Consider the following 22,876-nt stretch of genomic DNA (forward strand, 5'->3'; position numbering starts at 1 on the left):
GAGTCAGTGTCAACTTTTTCTTTAAAAGTTCATCTTTATACAAGAAGATTTTGTCACTTATATGTTGTGTAGATTGAGAATTTTCCCCTCATCACCCATAAAGCGAGACTCCCATCAAGACCAGACAGAATTTCTTATCCAGCGTGGCTGAAATTGAGCCCGTGAAAATGCATGTGCACCCGTTGCATAGCTGTGAAGGAGGAAAACTTTCCCTCCTCGAGTCCAAAAGTGATCTCAGTGGATTTCAACCTGCCTGCCAGCTCCAGAGAACCAGCCAAGTTCCTCACATGAGCTTCCCCTCGGGGCACATTTTGTCTACCAACATGTCTCTGATGCTGCCACCAGCTGCGGGCCAAGTCTAGCCATTACTTATTAAGGCGTCATCTGATTGGCTTCCTCCGGCGTGACATCACGAGACGTCAGCTCAGAGAAGAGCGCGGGCAGCCAGTACTGCGGCTCCCCGGCTGCTTGGGAGTCCAGCCAAGCCAAGCCTTCTTTTAGCAAATCATCCTGGAAATACAACAGATGAGATGCATGGAGTATGAAAAACAAGCGTAAAGTTGTTATAAATATTACATTTAGTCACAATCAGGTCAATCAGACGAAATGATATTATACTTCCCAGCAGTGTCTAATAATCCTCCTTGGCTGTTACTATCTTAACTTATAAATGACTTTTCTTCTACTATCCCTGGTGCCAAGTGGGCCACCCGATAAACAAGAAGACTAATAATAACCACTGCTGAAGTTACCGTGGAGCAGGTCATCAAAAAGAGGCTTTAAATGCAGTAATACCTTCTAAACCACCTGATCAGACCTAAATGTGTGAAACACTGAATTAAAAACTCAAAACAAAGAAAGAACTAGAAAAATAAACCATTTGACTCTCACTGGACTGTCTAAATCTCAAACATATTTAATTTCATGTCATTTAAGACAAAAAGGGTGCAAAAGAAAGAGTTTTTTGCTTGTATATGAAGTTGACAGAGCCTCAAATGAGGTGAAGTCAAGTATTTGAACTGTTCAATAACATCTCATGACACAGTAAGAGAAGAGGAAAGTTTAAAGGACGGCCATTTATTTGACTCTCTGGGTCCCCCTTCAGTTGAGCGATCAGTCTTCACAGCACTTTTTAATCTGGAAAGAGACTTTTTACCGAGTTTACTGGGAATAAATATGTAATACTGACTAAAACTGCTCACACACAGACGCCTTAAACATATGGCACAGCCATCCGTCTTCTTGGAGTAACTAAGTTTCTATATTGAAAACATTTACGTCTCCAGTGGAGAAGATAATATCTTTCGGCTCGCTCTGCTGTGTGTTATTGAACTTGCTGTCTTTGACTGACACTCTTGGGTGGGAGCCGTCGTATATCCAGAACAATCAAAGCAAACTTAAATCACACTCCTCAGAGGAGAAGAAGAAGAAATGGAGACTGGAAACTCCAACACTTGTTTTTAGTGTGTTTAATTAGGCAAGGACCTTAAAAAGGAAGCGTCCCGTCACCGTCGAGGCTCGACAGCGATCGATAAAGCTCAGGAAATGTTTAAGACAGCTATGTTTATCAGTAGATTTAATTATTAATGTTCGCGGCTCTGATCAACTTCTAAACCCAGACTGGGACAAATAGCAAATAAAGTAATCATCTAAAGATCATTTTGAAGTTTCTAAATGTAATAGCTGCCCATCACGAGACAAACACCTACTTAACAGAAATGCTTTAATGCGGGACATTAAATAGAGTCCATAAAATGTATTTAAGACTGTTTAATAGGTTAGACTTTTTCCAAAATTGTTTAAAGACATGCATTTAACCCGGCTGCTGTGACAGAGGCACCAGAAATGAGCTGATGAGCACTTACCACGACGTGACAGGCTCGCTCCTTCTCCCATTTTAGACTCTCCTTGATCTCACTCACTGTGACATATCCCTTTTTCTACAAAGAAAAAGACAAGTATCAATTTGCAGTAAACCCCTTTTTCAGAAGGTTGGTAATACTCTACTTTTATCTTTTCTGTGGGTCTCGCATAAATACGTTTCAGTCTTGAGCTGAAGTGTGTGTCGTGCTTTTTTTATTGTCTTACCTCAACACACGAGCTTAATGGATCTTATTTAAACCTGATATTTGTATCTGAAACTCTCATGTGTACATGTGTAAAAGTGGCTTTATGCCAGTCAAAGTTACACTCCAGCAGATATTAATCCACATAAAATTGTGCATTTTGGCCAAACCTGCTCGCTCTGTGCCGCTTCAGCCCCAGCGGTCCCATGGCTAATATTTCCTCATATCATGTAGCAGCTTCTCAATCTATCGCTCCTCACAGTGGAAGCAAAACAGCTACAAAGCCCAACCCCGCAAAAAACTGACTCATTGACTGACTCCTCTAACGGAGCCTATAATCTGCCCGGCTTCACCTTTTCGTAGGTGTTGTGTTGCAGATATTCCCGACTGTTGCACTGATGGCAGGTTTTGTTCATGACACCTCTTAAGACAACGGCTGTCAATATCAGCGCGTTAGTAACGAGTCTGTGAATGTGACACAACCAACGTTATCTGCCGTTAGCGTCGATGTGAACGGAGTTATCTCTACATCGAGTCTTAAATATAATTTGCTAACAAAGCACACGACTGATGCAGAGATGTGTGAATGTTAGATTCAGGTCAAAATGGCCTTTTTTTTGAGAATCCTCAAGAATATTCTGGACAGTTTTTGTCAGGAAGAATAAATCTAATATGTATTTGCATAAATAAATCTTATTTGTCTGCTCCGAGGATGGTAAGATTAATAAAAAATATCCCATAAAAGTATATTTAGAACATGTATTAAAAGTGGAATCAATCATAACGATGGAAAATCATGAGATTTAACATTTTACTCAATCAACAGCCCTACTTATAACACATTAAAAAAAAACCTTATGGACACGTTAACAAGGTTTTTTCACTTGAATTTTATCTGAGGGGGACTAAAAGACCGCACATCCAAAATTACACATAAAGACAGAATCTATTGCTAAAGTAAGAAATGCCGTACACTTGGGGTAAACCAATGAAAACAACTGAGACCGTCATCTTACCTCAGCCAGCTGTAGAACCACAGTGTGATCCATGTTGAGCTCTGCTGGGACTGATTGGACCAGGTAAGAATCACCCACAGGAATCATGCCAAACCCATTCCCCATCGCCTTCAGCTTCTTTATGGCTCTGACCAAGTCGTCTCTGTGAGGCACAAATTCAGGCGTTTTAAAATAAAATGACACAAATCAACACTATTAGAGCAGAAAAGCTGAACAGAAACTGCACACGTCAGAGTAGATCAGTGCTACTCACTGGCTCACATCCTGAGCATATTTCCCCCGTCCCTTCAGCACTCTCAGATGGAGTTCATCCAGAGTAATTAACCCTATAATAAAACACACGTATTACAGAAAATGAAAGATTGCTACATTATGACTGTGTTATGACCTGATTGCCTCCGACTCTTGCTATAAATACAAATACAGTGATAATAAGTCCACTTGCAGGGATCCATAACAAACCTCCATTTCTGTGCTTCAGAGCGAGGCACACTTCAATTATCTGTACACCAAGCTCATAGTAGAAATCACCCACGCCGAGCATCTCAGACCAAAATCCTTTCCCAGCTGTGGAAAAATACAGATCGATTTTGAGGCACAAGACAAATACTGCAGAAGCTGCGCAAACATGTTGACTTTGTTTATTTTTGCTGATTAAAATCCAAATATATCTCACAGGCAAGCGGGTCGACGCCAATGGTGGCACACATTTCCTGAAACTGGACCCTGAACTGCGGGTTCTTGCGGATCTCTTGCCTGTGCTTGCTGGCAAACTCTTCGAGGTTGGACTTGAAGGTTTCCAACTGCTTGGACATCTGGCAGAAAAACATAGTCAGTTCAGTAAATAATCAGCTGCTGCATGTTTGTATTAAAACTTTATTTGTATTAACAGAGGCTGTCAAATACAAAAATCTGCCCCAAAAAGAAATATATATATAACAAACACGCTACCAAAATGACATTTCAAACTACATCGTGATCATAAAGTTGACAGGAATGATTGAATCAGGTGCACCAACTAAACTGATAACAGCAGATTTCTGTGCAAGTTCAGTCTGTGAAGAACCTTCAGGATGGGAAGAGATGTCATAATATTGTGACAATAGAGCTGAAACTAAACCCTTTTTCATTTAAGATGAATCATGATGATCATTTTGGAGATATTTAGGGAATCTTTTAACCAATGAAAAGCCCAAAAATGTTCTTTTCCTTTATTCTTTTACAGACTGATGGTCCAAAAACACATTTGTGACACAGAAAATCAGGAGAAAAAAAAAAAAAAGAAATCAGACAATATTTTACCATTAATGGATGAAGAAGCAAAACAAACTCATTTATCTTCAAACTGAACTCTGACACCTTACCGCATAGATGTAAGATCATGATAATACGACTCAAACAACACGAAGCCTGTAGGGTACGATTAAAGCTCTACTGGGTCGTTTAGTTAGACCTCTATATTTGTCCCAGAATAAACACACAGGCATGCAATAGAGTTATCAACTGAAGTATATCCGATGCTGTGGACTGTGTGAGAAAATGTTTAAGACATTCATCTGCTTTTAACTTTCTCTGTGTGAGATCATCATACATGAATTCATTCATTCACATTATTAGAGCAGAGCAACAGTCTGGAAATGCTTTACATCACAGCAAAGTAACACTTAATCTTAAGTGCTGACTTTCAGTCACCATTTCTGACACATTTAGCCGTCTGACAAAAGAAAGGGAAAAATATATGAATAAGAGCAGCTTTAATGGGAATTCTGTCATATTAGTTTACACTTATTGAAAATGACATATTTTAAGTTAGGCAGTGTGTTGGAGTTTGTTCTGATACATTAAATATGTTCATCCTTCTCCTCAGTACCTGTTTCAAGACATAGATGTACAAAGTACCTCCTCTGGTTTTGAACAACAGTATTTATGGACACATTAGAACTATTACTGGTTACAGACAACTTAAATCAGCTCGCTTTAAAAGCCTTTTTCATATGACGCTTGTCCAAAAGCAAGTGAGACAGACTTTCAACGTGTCAAGTGTATCAGCAAAAAGAAACAGAAACTCACCTGGACAATTTGGTCCTCTGCGAGAACGTTCCCTCTTTCTTTATATTTGGCCTAAAAAGAAAACCAAGAGAGTAAGAACACAGACAATAGTGATTATAGAAATATGTATCCTGTGAGATCCTGTAAGAATTACATTAGTTAATTAGTGTAAAAAAAAAAAAAAAAAGGATAGCATGTCAACATCCGAGTCAGGAGGACAAGAAGTACACACATTTCAGTTGTATATTCATATCACGTCACAATATAAAATATGCTTCAGCACAGAGCCTTCATCAGAGCATACATATTTTCACTGTGATGTGAGTCAAATAAACAACTGAAATGGGACTATTTCTGTCCTCTTTATTTGGATATGGAGATGTGTCCACTGATTTTCAGTCCAGTCCTTATACCCGACCATGAAGGAATGTGTTTTTCTGACCTATGAATCATTCAAACATAAAAAGGGCTCCTAACTCAAGGGATGAACCAGTGTTGTGTCACAATTGTATATTTAGGTACTTTGTTACTTGCAGCCTGCCACAAAGACACATCACTTGTTCTCATTTATTTAGTTTCATCTATGAAAAATAACAAAGATAACAGTTTCACAGACTGTGTTAGCTGAAAACTTTGCATATCTCAGCATGGTGTGCAGTGTGTCCTTAAAACATTTGAGGAAACTGGACAAGTGGAGGACAAAAGAAGAAGTGTCAGGCCTAAAAAACTATCTACAGCAGATGAACAGGATCTGAAAGTGATGTCCTTAAGAAAGAGGAAAAAACCTAACAAAGACCTGACACAGGACCTGAGAGATGCATCTGGACCTTCAGCTGATCCATCTACTTGTCTAAGAGGGTTCGGGCTGTGCTGGATGCTTAAGTTCAGGTGTTCTATATAGTTGACTAAATTAGCTAAATTACGTTTCTTTAACACAATGATTTCCTTTATAGGCAGAGTAGTTTATTTCCTTACAGACGTTATCATAATATAGCAGTAAAATGTGCTTTTAGTCTGTTACAGAAGCAGCAGACACCCTGGAGTTACAGTGAAAACACAAACGTTAAAAAAAAAAAAAAAGCTGCAACAATACCTCTGCCAGCTTCTTTTTGGCAATAGCTCCAGCACCAACACCTCTTCGATGCATCCTGATGACGTTTGGTCCAAAATGCAAAACACCAATCTAAACTAAGCGTGGGTTTAACGCAGAATAATGTCGGGTGTGTGCAGATTTGACGTAAACAATTAGCGATACTTTAGGGCAAAGCTAGCTACACTAGCTTGTTCAAGTTGTCGTTAACCAGATCTCTAAAGTATCGCCTCGACACGCACTTTAAGTTAATAAACTTTAGCTTTTACATTAGCAGCAAATTTAACTTGTTAACAGTCCAAACGTGCAGTTTTCTGAACGATTTATCTTCACTGTTCACTTATTGACACTGCTTCCATTTTGGGAATAAGGAAGTCAAATTGTTTGCGCCATTTTAAACTCACACATACGTGTACAGCGCCCCCTGCTGTCTTGGCGGCCGTTTCAGGTCCTGCTAAATTCTATACAGTCTGAAATCACCTTCTAAACAGTTTTTCAGCAATACAAGATGATCTGATCACGTTTCAAAACAGTTGTATTCAAAGAGGCTCGTTTGTGCTAATGTGTAAGATAAATTACTTATGTGGGGATTCAGTAATGATTTAAAGGGCATCAAATAAGTGAATACTTTATTTACTGACAAATGTTTTGTATGTTTGATTAACTGTTTTGTCTCAGAAAACATGAAAATATTGTCCTACCAACCTCTTTGTGTTTAGAGGCAGGATTATTGACCACCTGACTGAACCCATAAATGATAACAGTCATAAAGTAGTTTTAATATTTATATAATATACAGTTCTTTTAGTTAAGTTGAGTATCTAAATGGCACTTTCTCCATTACTGTTTGGATATGAAAATACCGCAAAAACTTTATTTTGGTGAAAAGTAATACCACATAAGATTACCAACATAGCCGATTCTCATACAAAGACGTTGAAAAAAGTGAAAGATTTTCTTATTTTCTGATTCAGAGATGGTTTTAATGTACTGCTCAGCTATTTCATTCAGTAGAATAAAGTCTCAAATCTATTTTTCAGAAGAGCAAATTACCATGACCTCCAATTTTAAAGAGATATAATTAGTTTTGAAACTGATTCATATGTGTTTGTAATAATTTCTTTACTAACGAAAAACGACCAGCCTGTCCCGTCAGTGTCATTCACTACGTAGCAGCAGACCACGCCCACTACAACTTTTGCATTTTTCAAATATGCCGGGGGAGGTTTGCAGCTGAATTTGCCAGTGTAGAGAGATTTTTATAAAATATACTGTGCCACTTCCAGCTAAAGGTTATTACTCTGTGAAAACATGGGTAAAGTGGCCAATAACGACGTCACAACATGGTGTAATCATAAAATTATGCAACGTAATGACAGTGAACTATGTGTCATCGCCCCCTACTGGCGCCCTTCTGGTGGAAAACTCCAAAACACAAGAAAATGGCCAGCCAACAAATTACGCATGCGCTCTAGTCGGCGCTTTAATTCTTGAGGAGGGAACATGAAGGCACTTGTAGGCTGACTTGAATTGCTGTCCAGGTAGGCTTCAAACACTTATAGGGATGTTAATAAAAACAGATACGTTTAAACTTAGTGTTACGATACGGATGTTACAACTGTTTCACTCCGCAAACGCAGTGTGTAGGTGGAATTAGCCTGCTAACGTTGGCCAGCTAGCTAGCTGTTATTGTTTTTCGTGATTTCGCGAGAACCAAAATGGAGGAGACGGCTGCTGCCAGTGTCCTACACAGCCACTCCCGAGTCCTTGTTGGAAGCCCTCACGCTAAAATGTCTGCCTGGGTGCAGCACTGATGAGCTGAATTCCTCTTGAACTGACGAGTTTCTTTCTGAGTCATTTTCTCCGTTTATGAACGCAGAGCTAATGTAGCTTAGCTTGATTTTAGGTGAAGGATGCACACTTTAATCTTGTAGTCATCTTTGGTTTCAGTATATGTCGAAAGTGTTCTGCTCCGAACTTAAAGGCAGCTTGCCCTCGGTTATACAACTAAAACCTGATCAATGTCTAAAATGTTCTTTTTCCAATAGCAGCTACGTTCACATGGCAAATCGCACCGCCGAGGCGCTGCAGGATGAGAGGTCGATGTGCTCGTCATGACTCTGAGATCCACGCTGTTTCCAAAAGCAGGATTCAAGCAGAACGCTGACACTGTTGACTTTGACAAAACGCACTTTGGGTCGCCACCGTGAGTCCTGCGACTTTGTTATAGATGTTCAAGACGTGCAGAGGGGCGACGTCCCAAGTAAATCAAAGGACTTAGATCAGAATTACATGACAAGTAAAGTTGCAGAAATAGTTCAAGGAGACAAAACTGCGGGGATTTTGTCCCCTGTCAGACCAATGGGGGGTGAGGGAACCCCAGTGAAAGGTAAACCCCTCTCTGTTGACAATATGGATAATCCTCAGATGACTGTGAACAATAATCCTAAGGATGCTGGTGCGGATGACAGTGTGAAGGGGGTTGTCCCTGGAGTTCTTGGCACTGCATCCATTGAACTCTCTGAGGGCAAGTGGAGGAACATCAGGAAAACCCCTGCCAATCCCCACACACAAGCCAACTGCCTCCGCCAGATCCTCCTCCTCCAACTGGACCTCATTGAACAGCAGCAACAGCAGCTGCAGTCCAAGGACAAGGAGATAGATGAGCTCAAAGCAGATAAGGAGACGGTATGTACAAGTATTTTATTTCCTGTGTTGCTAGGATTCCAGGACACAAATGTTTTTTTTTTAAAAACTGTTTTATGATGTCCTTGTCTTCTGCAGCTACTGGCACGCATTGAGCGTATGGAGCGGCGCCTCCAGCTCACACGGAAGGATGTTCCCCGTGACAAGCGCCTTTTTCAGCCTTTGGAACCATGGACCCCTGACAAAGAGGACATATGGGATCTGGACATAGAGGAGGGTCCACAACCTAACCAAGCCACTCCACTCCCATTTAGCCGGGGTGGCAAAGGTCAAAAAAGGTAGAATAAACTACAGCTAATACATCAAATGCATTTTCTCAGTCTTTTTTTGTCATATTGTTGCATTATTTTTTTTTTTCATCTTTGCACACAGAAAGTCTTGCTTTGGAGATGCAAAAATTCAGAAATCTCGGGGTAAAACTGCAAAGCTTAGTCCCCAGAAATCTGAAATCGAGCCCGGCTCTCCCAACCAAAGAGAGCTGCGCAGTAAGGAAACCCCAGAGAAGACCGTTCCAGTGCGGTCTGGGGTAGAAAGGGACAGTTTGCTCCCATGCAAAGAGGAATCTGAGCTGAGCTGTCAGATGGAGGATCTCCCCTTCATGTCTACCACAGAGATGTATCTGTGTTGCTGGAACCAACCTCCTCTTTCCCCTCTGCGGGAGACTTCCCCTAAAAAGGAGGAAGAGGTGGCCAGTGAGTGGACTCCTCATGTAGTACATGATATGCTGATTGTTTGTAAGCCTAACCTATATCCCACCTTTAAACACTTAATCCATCAAATGTACTGAACACACCATCTATGAATGATATCCTTTCCTTTATTCTTTCTGCATGCTAGTTCCCTCTTGGAGGGAAAACTATATAGAGCCATTGGATGAAGACTCTTCTTTTACTCCCCCTGAGGTGAGGCATATTTTAAAGGACCATTTTTAGTTTTCTCACTTTACATGAAAAACCATTTAAATTTTAGAATTACATATGTGAACTTGTCTTCAAGCTGCTGGACGACAGTGTGTTTTTGAAGCGTCACGCGAAGCTGGAGTTGGATGAGAAGAGGAGGAAAAGGTACCAATCACAGATTCAAGTTATTTGGTTTGAGTAAATAGTTGTGTAGAAATTAACTAATTGGTTGTAATTAAAATTACTTTTCAAACAAATTCCTATGTGTGTGCCAACTGAAATGATCGCATTTAGGTTTGTTTACAGACCAAACTTTAATCAAAACACTGTATGGTTTTGATTAGTTGTACAGTTGTTGTTACCAGTCAATAAACGAATACACTGATAGTGATACATCAGCAGTAGGTGCTTATTTCACCACCAGAGACACAGAAACGCTCTGTTTTTAAAACAGTTTTAAATGTTTTTATTTTCTCTTTAACTAAAAAAGTGAATTTTATAGTGGATGCTAAAATCACACACACATATATACATATATATATATATATATATATATATATATATATATAATAGTACACTAAGGTACTACACTTGATAAGTGATAAGCCTTCAAAAAACCTTAATATTGAAAGTGTGTAAATCATCATCTTATGTTGCTTAGAGACAAAACATACAGTCCACCAGCTCCGTTGTACTCTAAAGGGAGGCACTGATTTGTCATTTGATCCCACCTCGTTAGTCTTCCCACCATCTTTGTGTCCGTTTTCAGATGGGACATCCAGCGAATCAGAGAGCAGCGCGTGTTCCAGCGTTTGCAGCAGCGCATGAATAGGAAGAAAGTCGTCCAGGAGACTGAGCCCGATCTGTCGTCCTTCTATCCCGACACCGAAGACGGTACAGCTGCAGGCTTTAGTACGCCTGGATAAGACGATGTAGCAACAGAAATGCTTTTGAATGGATTCAAGAGACTCATTACTCGTATATTTTGTTTCTTCCAGTTGAAACTATTGTGATCACTCCCTTCTTGCCTGTGGTTGCATTTGGCCGGCCGCTGCCCAAACTCTCACAACAGTAAGTTTGAGGTGTTTTCCTTTAATTCTGTCACGCATACTGTGTGGCTGTTTTACGCTGCTATGAGGACAGCTGCTTGTCAGTGAGATTTATCTTTAAAAACGTTGAATTTTAAGTTGGCATTTTATTCCATTTTCGCACAGTCTGACATAAAGTTTCTTAATAACACTTCTATTGAAGTGGATCATTTTAGGGCATGGAGTGTCCCATTGGACTCAGGGTCTGCCTCTTTTGAAATATGTAGTACTTATAACCCTTGGAGTATGTTATTACAACATAAGAGAGCTCAGATCACACAGTAATCGAATAGAAAAACTTTTGACTGGCGGTTTTATTCTCCGATACTTGTATCTGCAGTTCATCGGCCTCGAGTCATGCGTTAAACACGTCATAGTTGTTAAACAGGTGCAGCTGGTCACCAAGTAACAGCGTCATAACTCCTCAGTCATGTATCGGCTCCATAAACTCTGGACTGCTATACTGATGGTGTGTTCCAGACAAATAGGAAATCTGAATGTCTAACTTACTCTTGGTTAAAAAACATTAAAGAACGCCCATTAAAAGTCTGATTTCCTTCCTGGGAAATAAAACCTTAAAGTATCAGTAGAGTATTACTGGCTCGTTTATTTGTGAAACTAAATTAACTTTATAACTTTAACTGGAGATTTAATGGTAATCGCAGAGGAAACGGCAAAAGAGTTTCAACTTCCCACTTTTGAGGTATATTAAACGCAGCATCATCTGAAGTTTAAGTTTAAGGCAGAGAGAGGGGGCTTAATAACCTTATAAAGTGATGTTAAGTTTCCCCTGCAGAGCTGCACAGCTCACTCAATGTCACATTTTCAGATCTGTTGTTTTTTTTTTTAAATGTTTTCTAAACCAAAATATGTTCTCAGGCACAGTAAAAAAAAAAAACAAAAAAAAACATTAAGATTTAATATTAATGTTTCTGACCATCCTGCTTGAGGTTTAAAGGTTTTTGACATTAAGACGTACAGAAGATATTCACCCGTGAATTGGTTTTGGGTGTCAAGCTCAGACAAGATCTCAAATCAGTCTCAGAGATTGTTTGGTCACCAAAGAATTTGAAAGCAAAAGTTGTTCTCAAACGTTGTCACTCCTGAACTGAAAGTTGATTAAATGGCATTCCCCTCCAGGAACTTTGAGCTGCCTTGGCTGGATGACCGAAGCCGATGCCGCATCGAGGTGCCCAAAAAACACACGCCTCACCGGACCTGTCGGAAGTGAAACCCATACTACATTAACAGCGAAGAGATGCTGCTCAATGCCTGCTACATTTGTCTTGTGGGGGGAGGTTGGGGTGGGACATATCACTCATCGGTTAACTGTTGCCGTTTCCAGCTTCCAGCCTGACTGCGGCTGATCTCCTGCAAAATATTGGAAAATTATGTGAGATGGGAAACAGTTGATGCTGCATGATTACAGCCCCCATGTTAGCAGCTGTTCTGTGCATGTTCTGTAACATGTTTGAAATGTGTTTTGTTCCAGCTGTGCCATCCAAACAGATTTTTATCACACAAAGGTGGAGCTTCTTTCTGCTTTTACGCTTAGTGTTCCGACAGGATAACCCGGGAACTGCACAGTTGAGCGGGTGGGGGGGGGGGGGGGCATTTGTCACCCTTTAGACTCTATATGAAGCTTGAACTGTTCATCACAAGCAATACAGTTGCATCGTCATGCTTATTCTTCCTGCCTAAGTGGGAAAAAAATAATCAAAATCCAACGGTTATCGTGGTGTGTATCGCTTATATTGTTGTTCGCACACAAATTCAGTAAGATTTTATCAATGTCGTGTGATATTGGGAGCTTTGAGCCAGCATGATTACATATAGTTAAATAAAAATCTTAGTTCTTCAACCAATCCAATGTAAAGCAACAGCTGATCAGTTAATGAATGGTGGTTCGAGCTTCTCTGAGGGTTTCCTTCATGAAAACAAAGGCATGGAAAATTAGACTGGTGATGATTTTGCCTTTAAACTCAGTGATTCTGTTCCTTGTTTTGTTTCTATTACTTTTATGTGAGTTGCATGAACTCTATTTACCTGTTGCAAAAATAAGATGGTAGCATGGCTTGACCCCAGAATGGAGAATAATCTCTGCTCATTGGGCTACAAAAAAGATCGTTCTTTCAAAGCATGACTTTTAGCTGCTCCGTTCAGCGAGAACTGAAGCCTGAACAGCCTCCTTATGAAGTGGTTTTCGTGTTTCCAATCTTAAGAACAAGCTTACATCCAGTAAATATTAGGCAACTTATGTGTATGCGTTGATCTCTTGAGTTGGCTGATGTTCAAGGGAGACATTTTAGACGACTAATGAGCTTTCTATCTGTAGTTATAGCAATGTTCGGTGCTCTTTTACATGCTGCCAGTTAATTGCGGCCTCTGAGCTAATCTCAGTTTCGGGCGCAGTGATTTATTTCTGCAGGCGTTTCCTCCTCACTGCTTTTGCTCAACCTGTTCTGCTTATGATGCAATGGCTTTCTGCGGCTTCAGTACTTAAACTGTCAGGCGTTTTGTCGAGGCAGAGTTTGGAAATTACACAGTTGATTTGTTTTGGGGGTTTTTTGTTCCTGTACATAGCTGTCAGAAACGAATGTACATAAAACATGGCTGTTATTTTTTTATTATTTAATGTTGAAAGTGTTGAGTACATTCAATATTGTTCTATAATTGTATGTTGACAAATTGACAGTTTTGAAAGGTTTTTTTTTTTTTTTTTTTAAATAAAAAATGTCTATGACGTGGATTTGTTTATTTTGTATGATTTATAAGGAATGTTAGCATGACAACCGCTTACCTAAACATGTTTCAGTTGTCTGATGAAGATGAGCTTTAACTCTCATCTTTAATTTGAGACTATTCATTTTTTTTATTAAAATAAAAAATTTAAACTCTTCAGTTTTTAGGCCGAACGTTCAGGGGCTCAGATGTAATCGAAAAAAGATTAACATGACTATTTTACACAAAATATCTATCTGTTTTACTGCCTTAATAGAATAGAATAGAAATAGAATAATTAAGCATAATTTGCAGGTATTTAGTGAAGTTTAAAACAAACGAGTGGGCAACTTTATTGATTTAAAAGCGCCAGCTGTTGGAAGATGAATCAAACGTAGACGGAGTGTGTGAGCAGCTGCAGTCTTACAAAAACAATTTGAGAAATGTTTTCTCAGAGAAAGGCTTGCTCTGTTTCGTTAGCTTGTACGATAGCATTGAGCTACGCACACAATGCACTCCTGGAACGCAGCATTATTCTCTTTGCATGTTGCTGCATTTGAACCAATGGCAACAAAATAAGAAAACCTGTAATAAAATATCTGGAGTCAAGTTCTCTCTCGTTTGAAGCATTCACTCCAAATTTAGTTCTGCCATCATAACTGCAAGGCAGCTTTAAGGGTCAGTTGAAGTGCAGACAGTCCTCTCTGCTAGCATGAAGTTAAATGAAGTGGAAACTCTTATTTCCAGGCAGATTTGAACTTGTTTTTATGGGCGTTGTTTTGTTTTGATCTGACCACATCACAGGCCAGACTGAGGCTGCTTTCTGGCCATAAACCATGAACGTCACCACAGAATATATTTCCTTCCATGCGATGCTCTTCACTGCGTCTGCCTGTCTTTAATTTAGTTTTCAGGAAATAAAATTGGCTGATTCAATAAGTCACAGCAAATTATATCTCTGTGCACTTCAAAATTCATCCAGCTGCTGAGTCATTAAAAGCCACGACTCTCGTACTGGTTGATCTTTGTGTTATCTGAGCTTTTCATTTTGGGTCAGTATCTACCGAGGCCATTCTTTTCTTGAGACTTATGAATAATTTGTCTGGATGTTGAGGAAGAGTTTTACTTTATGAGTTATGTGCTTATCCATGTCTGCTGTGGACATCTGGGCCTTTTCGTGCTGCCAAACTCACCTGCATTTTCTTATTTTTTTCCTCGTAATGTACCAAAATGATTAGATTTGGCTACTTCTAAAGTTCCTGCTGTCTCATGGATTTATTTGGACCTGTTTCAGTTGCACTGAGGAGACATTTTGCCACAGAAGCCACTAAAAAATTTAACTGAAGACAAACCAACAAAAGAAACGATCGCACACATCTGTGATACAGGTTTAGTCTCCTAAAAAAAGCTTGTTATTGTCAAAGAACTGTAATTCCTAAACTCTGTCTCCAATCAGGACGTGAATACCTTCGAATTAAAACTGAAAGTCTGCAACTTGAACATTTTTCGATAAACAGCCAAAACTATGACAAATTGTGTCATTGTCTATAATTTTGAAGGTGATCTATTTAAGAGTTATTCATGTCCATGAAACATGGGAGTTATTCTATAACTTGTTAGTGCTCTTTGATGACAGAAGAAAACCCTAATTACACAAACAGTTATTTCAATCTGGAAAAAAATGTTTATTGAGTAAAGAAAAAAGCAAAAAACAGGAGACACCACGACTCCTTATCAACATTTTGGTGATCTCAGAAAAACCCACTGACAAACAGGGCAAAATACAGGAGTGCCTTTCCACTGCTTCAGAAGCAGCTGAACATATATTTCTTTGTAAAATAAACCGTTCTGTTAGGGAATTTAGACAGACGAGCTGCTGAGACAATCTCTTTGTTCACCATCTTCTGTAAGACCCTCTAAACTGGCAGCTCCCGCTAATAAACAGAGTCAAAAGGCTGATCATTTTATGATGATCACAGAAAGAACACCAAACCTGCCTCGTGTACAAAATGCGCTGATATTTCTAAATGTCAATATATAAAATTTTATTTTCTGTAATATTACCAGCTATGATTTGGTTTCCTTTAAATATTATGTAATTAGTGTTAATTGTGAAATCATGCTTTGAGAAGTCAGTATGTACACAGATTATGAAAAAAATGTTCATTTTTAGTAAATCTGTGTCATTTGGTTGAGTCTTAAATGAGACATGAATTTGCTAGACCTATGAAGGACAATGACCCTTGTAATATTTTTGTTTTCTTGATAAGATACATAATACACAAAACAAAAAAACTTCAAACAGAAAGCCGTACGCCTGTATAACGCAGCCTGTTGGCTGTGACCGCCGGTCGGTTTTACCTTCCAAAGAATCTAGACAGAGATTCGAGTATGTTTGTATCTGTATTAACGACCTCGCCACAGTACGCTTGTCTGACAGTCACTGTGCGTTCAGTCTCTCCGGAGGTTATTCAGACGCTCCTCCAGATCTGCGTCTGCGTCGGCCAGAGCGGCTTGAGGCTCGGCTTTCTTTCCTCCAGCCACCGACAGGCTTCCCCCGGTGGTCGGAAGATCTGGAACAAACACACAGCCGGCATTCGATGTCACGCAAAAACACCCCAAGAAGACGAACAGGTAATCAACCATCTTCAGACACTGGATTTTTCTTACTTGAGAGTTCATCGGACAGATTCAGACCGAGCTCGTCCAGCACTTGGGACACGATGGCGTCGCTGCACATGAAACACAAGACACGTCAGAAACTAATCGGACTGAACACAAAACACAAACTGGGTTAGTTATATCGGACTGTGCAGGGTGAATCGTTTGGAACGATAGGAGCACTTTCCACAGAAGTGACGATAGGAGACCTTTTTGCTCATGTTTTATCTGCACAATTCTCCAACATTGGACCTAAATATATACAATCTATTTACATATAAGCAACTGGACACAGTGGGTGGCTGCCCAATAGCTTAGCAGGGCGTTGCCCTTTTCTGGAGTCATTATGACACAACAAGTAAAGACTACATGCTTTCAGAAATTTCAATTCATAAAAAATTAGAATGAATTTAGACTGTTTGGGTCTATGGACAGTGTCAGGCTAACTGTTTCCGCCTTTTTCCAAGCCCCCATGACAAAGTAGCTGCGGGTTTTGCTCATATGTAGAGACAAGACAATGAAAAGGATTAAAAAACAAGATGTAAAACAGCTATTTTACGTATTAGTTTTGGTGCGTGTTTTGTTTGGGAGATGTGGGAGTGAGTGGCGGAGATCCCTTACCTCTCCTCCTCATCATCCTCATCGCCCATGGCGTCATCGATGGCGTCGTTCATCATCTCCTCTTTCATGTCCATGATCTCACTCTGTCGCTCAAACTCCATCATGATTTTCTGAATCTGAGGCAGCTTCAGCTGTGAAAATGAAACAAATAGAACTTCTCAACAAAGAGGTGTATAGTTTATTTGCATCATGCAGTGTGCTTCAGTGCAAATCAGACACAGACCTGTCTGTTCATGGTGGCCATGGCTTTGGTCACACCTTTCATAGCCTGTGCCATGCTGTTGTTGGACTTGAGTGTCTGTATCTTTAGACTGACAGCCTGAATGTTGGCTTTCATCATGATGAACTTCTTGACGTAACGCCGTGTACGAACCAAATCCTTGGCCATGATCTTCACTGCATCCTGTAAAGATTGAAATGACACAAAACAACAGTCAGGTTTTCTAAGAATATATCAGCACTCAGAAGCACTGCTTCCTTCAACTCACCATTTGTCCTTGTTTGGCCATTTTCTTGATGTCAGCAATGATCTTTTTCTCCTGTTGCTCCAGTTTCATTCGCTCTCTGTCCAGTTCTCTCATGGCTCGGTTAAGAGCCCTCTGATTCTGCCTCAGCATCTCCTCCGGAGTTTTCCTCTTCCCAAACAGGAAGTCCATCTGGTTAAAGTTAACAAAAGCACAATGTTAGAAAAAAAGTACTCAGTTGCTGTCAAAAAATATACATACATATTCATAAATATCATCATAATGGTTACTGTTGCTTAGACGATAAATTAAACATGAAGACATCACAATGGAGTGATGCAATGTTTTCCTTGTTCTTTCTGATGTGACGCAACAATAAATAGAATATTTGTCCATAATGTCTATCAAATGTCATCCCTTTGCCTGAGAAAATGCGACAGCCATCATTCTTAGGATGTTTTATAGAAATGGGGCACTAATATAAATAATAATAGTTTACAGAGCTAAAATTAAATCAATTAACACTTTAGTAGTGATAGTAAGTTTGAAGAGACCAGACCTGATCTGTTGCTGAGATATATGGTACGCACCTTAGATATTTAAGTGCTGATATGTCAAGTAGGGACAAGAAAGTCTAAGAGAACTTTAAAGAAAGGATAAAGTTGGAATACAAAACCAGAAGGTATGAAAAGGAACTGGCTTCTTTGTTCTTTAAAGTAAACTCTCCACTAAAGAGGATTATCTACAGCTTCCTTTATTTTGAACATCTACCTAAAGAAACCCTCCCAACAAATAGTTTGCCGTGCCAACTTTTTTGGTAATCAGCTTATTATTTGAATCCACCTCAAGATCCTGGGATTTGCTGCTTCCGATTTTTGAGGATCTTCTTTGTAATATATATCATAGTGAGATTAACATATTTGGGTTTATGACATTTGAAGATGAACTCTTAGATTTAGGGAAACTGTAGCAAACAATTGATCAAAAACGATGGTAGATCAAATGATTGATGATGAGAATTATGCTAAGTTAAGGTATTAAATCCTGGTTGAAACATGAAAATGAGTAGAAATGTGCATTTTTCTGCTTAAAATATTGCTTATATAGTTTAGCATATATCAGTAGTGTCCATTTTTGTCGCTGTCAGCTACAGGTAATTGCGGAGTTGTGAAAAATAAGGGGGATTTTCAACTTTACTGTCCATCATAAAAATGAAACCCACAGTAAACCGTTTAAAGTACATGAAACAAATTATAACGCGGTTTCGGTCGTGTTAGCCCTGTCACCAACCCTTTCCTTGACAATATTACTCAGCGATTAGTTATGTGACCAAAGGCCTGGAGTCTTTTTTCGGCCGTGTTTAGTTCAGCTGTCGTCCCCTCAATCGCGTCTTTTCCATGATACAAATCCACAGTCCAAACCCAGCGGCCTACAGCCTCTTACACTCACCGTAAATCCGACCAGTTGGCGAAAACACAACAATCCAGAAGATAAATGGTACTTTAGGCGTCCTCCGACTTCAACTCGACTCAAATTTAAACGATTATTTGTTTTCTTTCCAACACTTCCGTGTTGCAGTAGTTCCACTTCCGGGAAATGACCTAATGATGACGTCAACTTTGCCGTTGCGTCAATGTGCGTAAACAGGAAACACAATAGAGTAAAAGCCATCAAAATAAAACTCCCATGTTAAGTTAACCGGTCTCACAGGTGCTCAGACCCTTTCATGAAATACTTGTAGAATAAATCCAAAGGTGATATCAAAATTAAAATCTCTGATTTAAATATAAATGGCTGTTATGTTCACTGGAATATCAATAGTAAAATAGTCCCTACTTCTTTATTTAAACTTTTACACATTTTCTATTTGATTGTTTTTATATTGACTGAAAAACATAAGAAGAACTCTGAAATGCATGTCACCTATTCAGAACACTGAAAGGGTTTATATAAAATATTCAGAACAAGTATACTTGAGTATGATGACTATTATTATTTCGATAATATTTTACAGACATGTGTTTTAGTACATAACAACTTACTGTTTTTAATGTCACTGCCATTATCAGAGGTTCTTGCTTAAAGACATGATGTGTGGCATTTCTGAAGCTACTGGTTTTATGTTTATTTTCATCTTCCAACGTCCACTGATTATTTTTCCAATGAATATGAAAAAAATATAGCTTTATTTTCATGGGAAAAACCTCTTGACATCCGGTTAAAATATATGTTGCTTGACGTAGCTCGCCTTGCACGTGTGCGTAGGTCAAATAAACGATACAAACGTGTATGTTAAAGAGGATGAACGTATATTATCCTCAAAAAAAACTGTAGCGGTTAGAACCGAAATAATTATGGACACGTGAGTTGATCTGTGGATTAATGGACTTCTCAGGCAGCTAAGGCAAGTTACCTTGGGACAGACTTAGTTTTCTTTGGACATATTTACAACTGTTTGAATATGTGGGTATTCAGTTGTGCACAACAGCACAAGTTGCTTCTTACCTGGAGCAGAAAACTGAACACAGTTTCTAGAGTGGGCTCTCAGGTTGCTTCGTATCATGTCACAGTCAGCGCCCTGAGCCCCGAGGACAGAAGCATCAACCCTGCAACAAGGAGACGCCTCAGACGGTCAAATACCTCCTGTGCTCCGGAAAAGCCTGCTGTGTCTGAAGGAAGCCAAGTTCGTGGGAGATCAGCTCAGAGTAAAGCCTTGGAAAATGAGGTCCCACTGTTGCATAGTAGGAATCAGGGGAGGGGAGACAACTTCAGAGTATCATCAGAACTCAGGAAACTGTGTCTGGAAGACTTCCCAGCAGACAGGGAGAGGCAGGTGAAACAAAAGTCAATGCTGGACTCCAAAGCAGAGCCTTATGAAATTGTCTTTGGCGTTTCTCCCTGTCTCTTGGCTCTCACTCAGGGTAGAAGGAAGGCCTGTAAACTGTTTGTAAGAAATGGTGAGACCTCAATGAGGGCTTCCGTATTAAAGATTTGTGAGGAGGCCCATAGGCGAGGATTACAGATCTGTAGGGTAAGCAAGAAAGATCTGGATAAGATGTCCTCTGGGGGAGTACACCAAGGAGTATGTCTGCAAGCAAGTCCTCTGAGATACCTCAGTGAGGACTTTCCATCCAACAGAAAAGGCACCAGCACCCCGCTGTGGCTCGTCCTGGAAAGAATCCAGGACCCGATGAATCTTGGCGCCATCTTGCGCTCTGCTTATTTCCTCGGTGCAGACAGGGTCATCAGCAGTCTTCGCCACAGCTGCCCTCTGTCTCCAGTGGTCAGCAAAGCCAGTTCAGGCACAATGGAGGTACTCGGGGTGTATGGATATGAAAATCTGGAGGATATGTTGAAGCTAAAGGTGGCACAGGGCTGGCAGGTGGTTGGCACAGTGGGAGCAGAGGCAGGAGAGTCCTATATTCCAGTCATTCCGTGTTCAGACTTTCAGATGACCAAACCAACGTTGCTGCTGATGGGAGGTGAGGCGGATGGGCTGTCCCAGGAGCTTCTCTCTCTGTGCCACACCCTGCTCACCATCCCAGCTGGTAGGGAACTGTTCCCCGGCATTGAGTCTCTAAACGTCTCAGTTGCCACAGGCATCCTGCTGCACTCTCTGATGTTCTCCAGGAGGTCGGACACATGAGGACCACCACGAGTGTTTTCCTGGCAAAATACACAAGGAAACCGAAAATGGGCCTCTATAAAAGCGCATGTTCATGTACATTTCTTCTAAACTTCAGAGGGGGCCCAAAAACTTTCCTGTTCATTACCACAAACAGGTGCACTCTATTAATCTGACGCAGTACACTGTGCTAAACATACCACCTAAAGCTTCAAATGTCTGTCAATGCGCCCCTAAAATTAGTCCCACTTCGCTGTCTACTCCAGTTTGTGTAACAATTTTTTTAACAACTGCAGCTGCTAAACGCCGCTGACAGAATGGAAAGGTCTGACATTATTCTTCTTATGGTAACTGTGGAAAACTGGAATAAAAAAGTACTGTGCAAAAGCTCTTTTCTTTGATTTTGTTTTCAAGTCGCCATACTTTCTCATAATCTTTCAAGGTGGTCTTCAGCAATAGTTTTCCAGGCTTTCTAAAGTCCTTGTACCTGACTATTTTCAGAGTTGAATAGACAACTTGGCAAAGAACCAATTTTAGATTGGATCTTTAGGCTCTTTGTTACCAGCAGCCTGACACAAAGACCCATCAGTTGTTCCCATTTCTTTAGCTTCATCTATGAAAAAAAAACCAAAAATAACAGTTTGACAGACAGAAAATAGAATTTTTGCAGCAACAAGGTGATTCCTAAAGAGCTATTAGCTGAAAACTTGGCATATCTCAGCATGGTGTGCAGTGTGTCCTTAAAACATTTGAGGAAACTGGACAAGTGGAGGCCACCTCTCCAGGAACCACGTGTTCAAGCTTTCTTGAGAAATATAGGTGTTCATACCAAATGCTGGCTTTCAATCTGGTTTGAAGTGTACAAACTCTATTTTTGCCTTACATACTGTGTTCGCACGTGTCAGTAAACTGCTGCACTCATTTTTCCTTTTCCTGGCAGTTGTGTTGAAATGAGGGACGGCTCAATAATGGCTTTGTTCCAGTAATGTTTCTTGGCCACTCAATTTAAACCTCTTCAAAACTCATGTATTATCAGTTCTGCCATAGTTTAGGTGTTGAACGTTTAGATATTTTAATCTTAAATGAATATAGACACCATCATCATGTTGTGTGTTGAGTGTTTATTATCACTCATGATGTGTGTAGGTCTCTGAGCTCAGGTTCTTAATATTGTGTCTGGGAAATTGTTGATTTTAACAGTAACATAACTCACAGTAACATTTGAGTTTGAATTTTATGACTGATTTCTCGAATCTTTAAAGTCCATATCATTTTATCGGAAAAGATCACAAGATTTCTCCTTTTTAACAGAATGAAAATGGATTGAAATTTTCATCTGAGCAGAAGAAACTTGATTTGAACTTACTTTAAGTTAACACCAGTTTAGAGGACTGCCTTCAGTGTTTACAAGTCTCAACATACACCCTCTCATACTGAAACCCACTGCTCACGAGGCAAAATACTGAATTTAACAAGAATGATATTCACTTCTTTAGTCTTAACAAATGACATAATTCCCTATTGATTTTAAAACTTTATATCAATTCGTACGTCATCTATTTACTCCTCTCCTAAAGATGATCCTCCCTGTCTTTTTCTATTTCCTACATAGACCTTTTCCACTGCAGGCGCATTGATTTTTCATGGCAGGAAAAGCACAGGTTGGATTTAAAACATTTATGATGAAAATGCAGCAGTTTGCACAACAAAAGGTCATTTACTAAGTGGAATGTGACAATAATTAGTGCTCCTGTGGCTTCTTTACTACATGTCAACATTTTACTGCCCCATTTTTTCTTTTTATACCAATCGGTATAAGTCCTGATCGATATGGTCTGGGTCACAGTTGGTGTTCCATTTCCAATATCAA

The 22,876-nt window shown here is 39.8% G+C and overlaps 4 protein-coding genes across 4 annotated transcripts; 2 read left to right on the forward strand and 2 right to left on the reverse strand.

Moving 5' to 3' along the window:
* Positions 1 to 3: 3 nt before the first annotated feature.
* Positions 4 to 6,587, reverse strand: snf8 (SNF8 subunit of ESCRT-II). Its single transcript, XM_072374125.1, has 8 exons — positions 6,225 to 6,587; positions 5,153 to 5,203; positions 3,759 to 3,897; positions 3,545 to 3,649; positions 3,336 to 3,408; positions 3,083 to 3,224; positions 1,866 to 1,940; positions 4 to 510 (listed from the first exon to the last, which is right to left on the reverse strand). Exons 1-8 carry the CDS (start codon positions 6,276 to 6,278, stop codon positions 373 to 375), a joined length of 777 nt encoding a protein of 258 aa, XP_072230226.1. The 5' UTR covers positions 6,279 to 6,587; the 3' UTR covers positions 4 to 372.
* Positions 6,588 to 7,653: 1,066 nt separating this feature from the next.
* msl1b (MSL complex subunit 1b) lies at positions 7,654 to 13,661 on the forward strand. Its single transcript, XM_072373264.1, is given in 10 exon segments — positions 7,654 to 7,762; positions 8,270 to 8,421; positions 8,423 to 8,909; positions 9,006 to 9,205; positions 9,300 to 9,661; positions 9,765 to 9,829; positions 9,924 to 9,991; positions 10,596 to 10,720; positions 10,825 to 10,897; positions 12,055 to 13,661. Coding segments are annotated over 9 exon segments (1,557 nt in total). The 5' UTR covers positions 7,654 to 7,762; positions 8,270 to 8,335; the 3' UTR covers positions 12,146 to 13,661.
* Positions 13,662 to 15,425: 1,764 nt separating this feature from the next.
* chmp2a (charged multivesicular body protein 2A) lies at positions 15,426 to 18,987 on the reverse strand. Its single transcript, XM_072373315.1, has 6 exons — positions 18,831 to 18,987; positions 17,406 to 17,573; positions 17,141 to 17,320; positions 16,918 to 17,048; positions 16,306 to 16,367; positions 15,426 to 16,208 (listed from the first exon to the last, which is right to left on the reverse strand). Exons 2-6 carry the CDS (start codon positions 17,571 to 17,573, stop codon positions 16,087 to 16,089), a joined length of 663 nt encoding a protein of 220 aa, XP_072229416.1. The 5' UTR covers positions 18,831 to 18,987; the 3' UTR covers positions 15,426 to 16,086.
* Positions 18,988 to 19,625: 638 nt separating this feature from the next.
* Positions 19,626 to 21,495, forward strand: mrm1 (mitochondrial rRNA methyltransferase 1 homolog (S. cerevisiae)). Its single transcript, XM_072373081.1, has one exon. The coding sequence runs from the start codon at positions 19,843 to 19,845 to the stop codon at positions 21,025 to 21,027; it is 1,185 nt and encodes a 394-aa protein (XP_072229182.1). The 5' UTR covers positions 19,626 to 19,842; the 3' UTR covers positions 21,028 to 21,495.
* Positions 21,496 to 22,876: the final 1,381 nt, after the last annotated feature.

This window comes from Leuresthes tenuis, unplaced genomic scaffold (assembly GCF_036924035.1).
Source record: "Leuresthes tenuis unplaced genomic scaffold, fLeuTen1.0.hap1 SCAF_20, whole genome shotgun sequence".
Classification (NCBI taxonomy): domain Eukaryota; kingdom Metazoa; phylum Chordata; class Actinopteri; order Atheriniformes; family Atherinopsidae; genus Leuresthes; species Leuresthes tenuis.

Bases quoted from the DNA above. Each gene is read 5' to 3' on its own strand.
- chmp2a (XM_072373315.1), bottom strand. From the start codon at position 17,573: ATGGACTTCCTGTTTGGGAAGAGGAAAACTCCGGAGGAGATGCTGAGG. The intron at 17,321-17,405 runs GTGAGTTGAAGG...CAATCTTTACAG, and splicing joins TGGCCAAACAAGGACAAATG to GATGCAGTGAAGATCATGGC. The intron at 16,209-16,305 runs GTAAGAAAAATC...TGTTTGTTCCAG, and splicing joins TCTGTCCGATGAACTCTCAA to ATCTTCCGACCACCGGGGGA.
- mrm1 (XM_072373081.1), top strand. From the start codon at position 19,843: ATGTGGGTATTCAGTTGTGCACAACAGCACAAGTTGCTTCTTACCTGG.
- snf8 (XM_072374125.1), bottom strand. From the start codon at position 6,278: ATGCATCGAAGAGGTGTTGGTGCTGGAGCTATTGCCAAAAAGAAGCTG. The intron at 3,650-3,758 runs GTGAGATATATT...ATTTTTCCACAG, and splicing joins TGGCGTCGACCCGCTTGCCT to CTGGGAAAGGATTTTGGTCT. The intron at 3,225-3,335 runs GTGAGTAGCACT...TGTGCCTCACAG, and splicing joins TATGCTCAGGATGTGAGCCA to AGACGACTTGGTCAGAGCCA.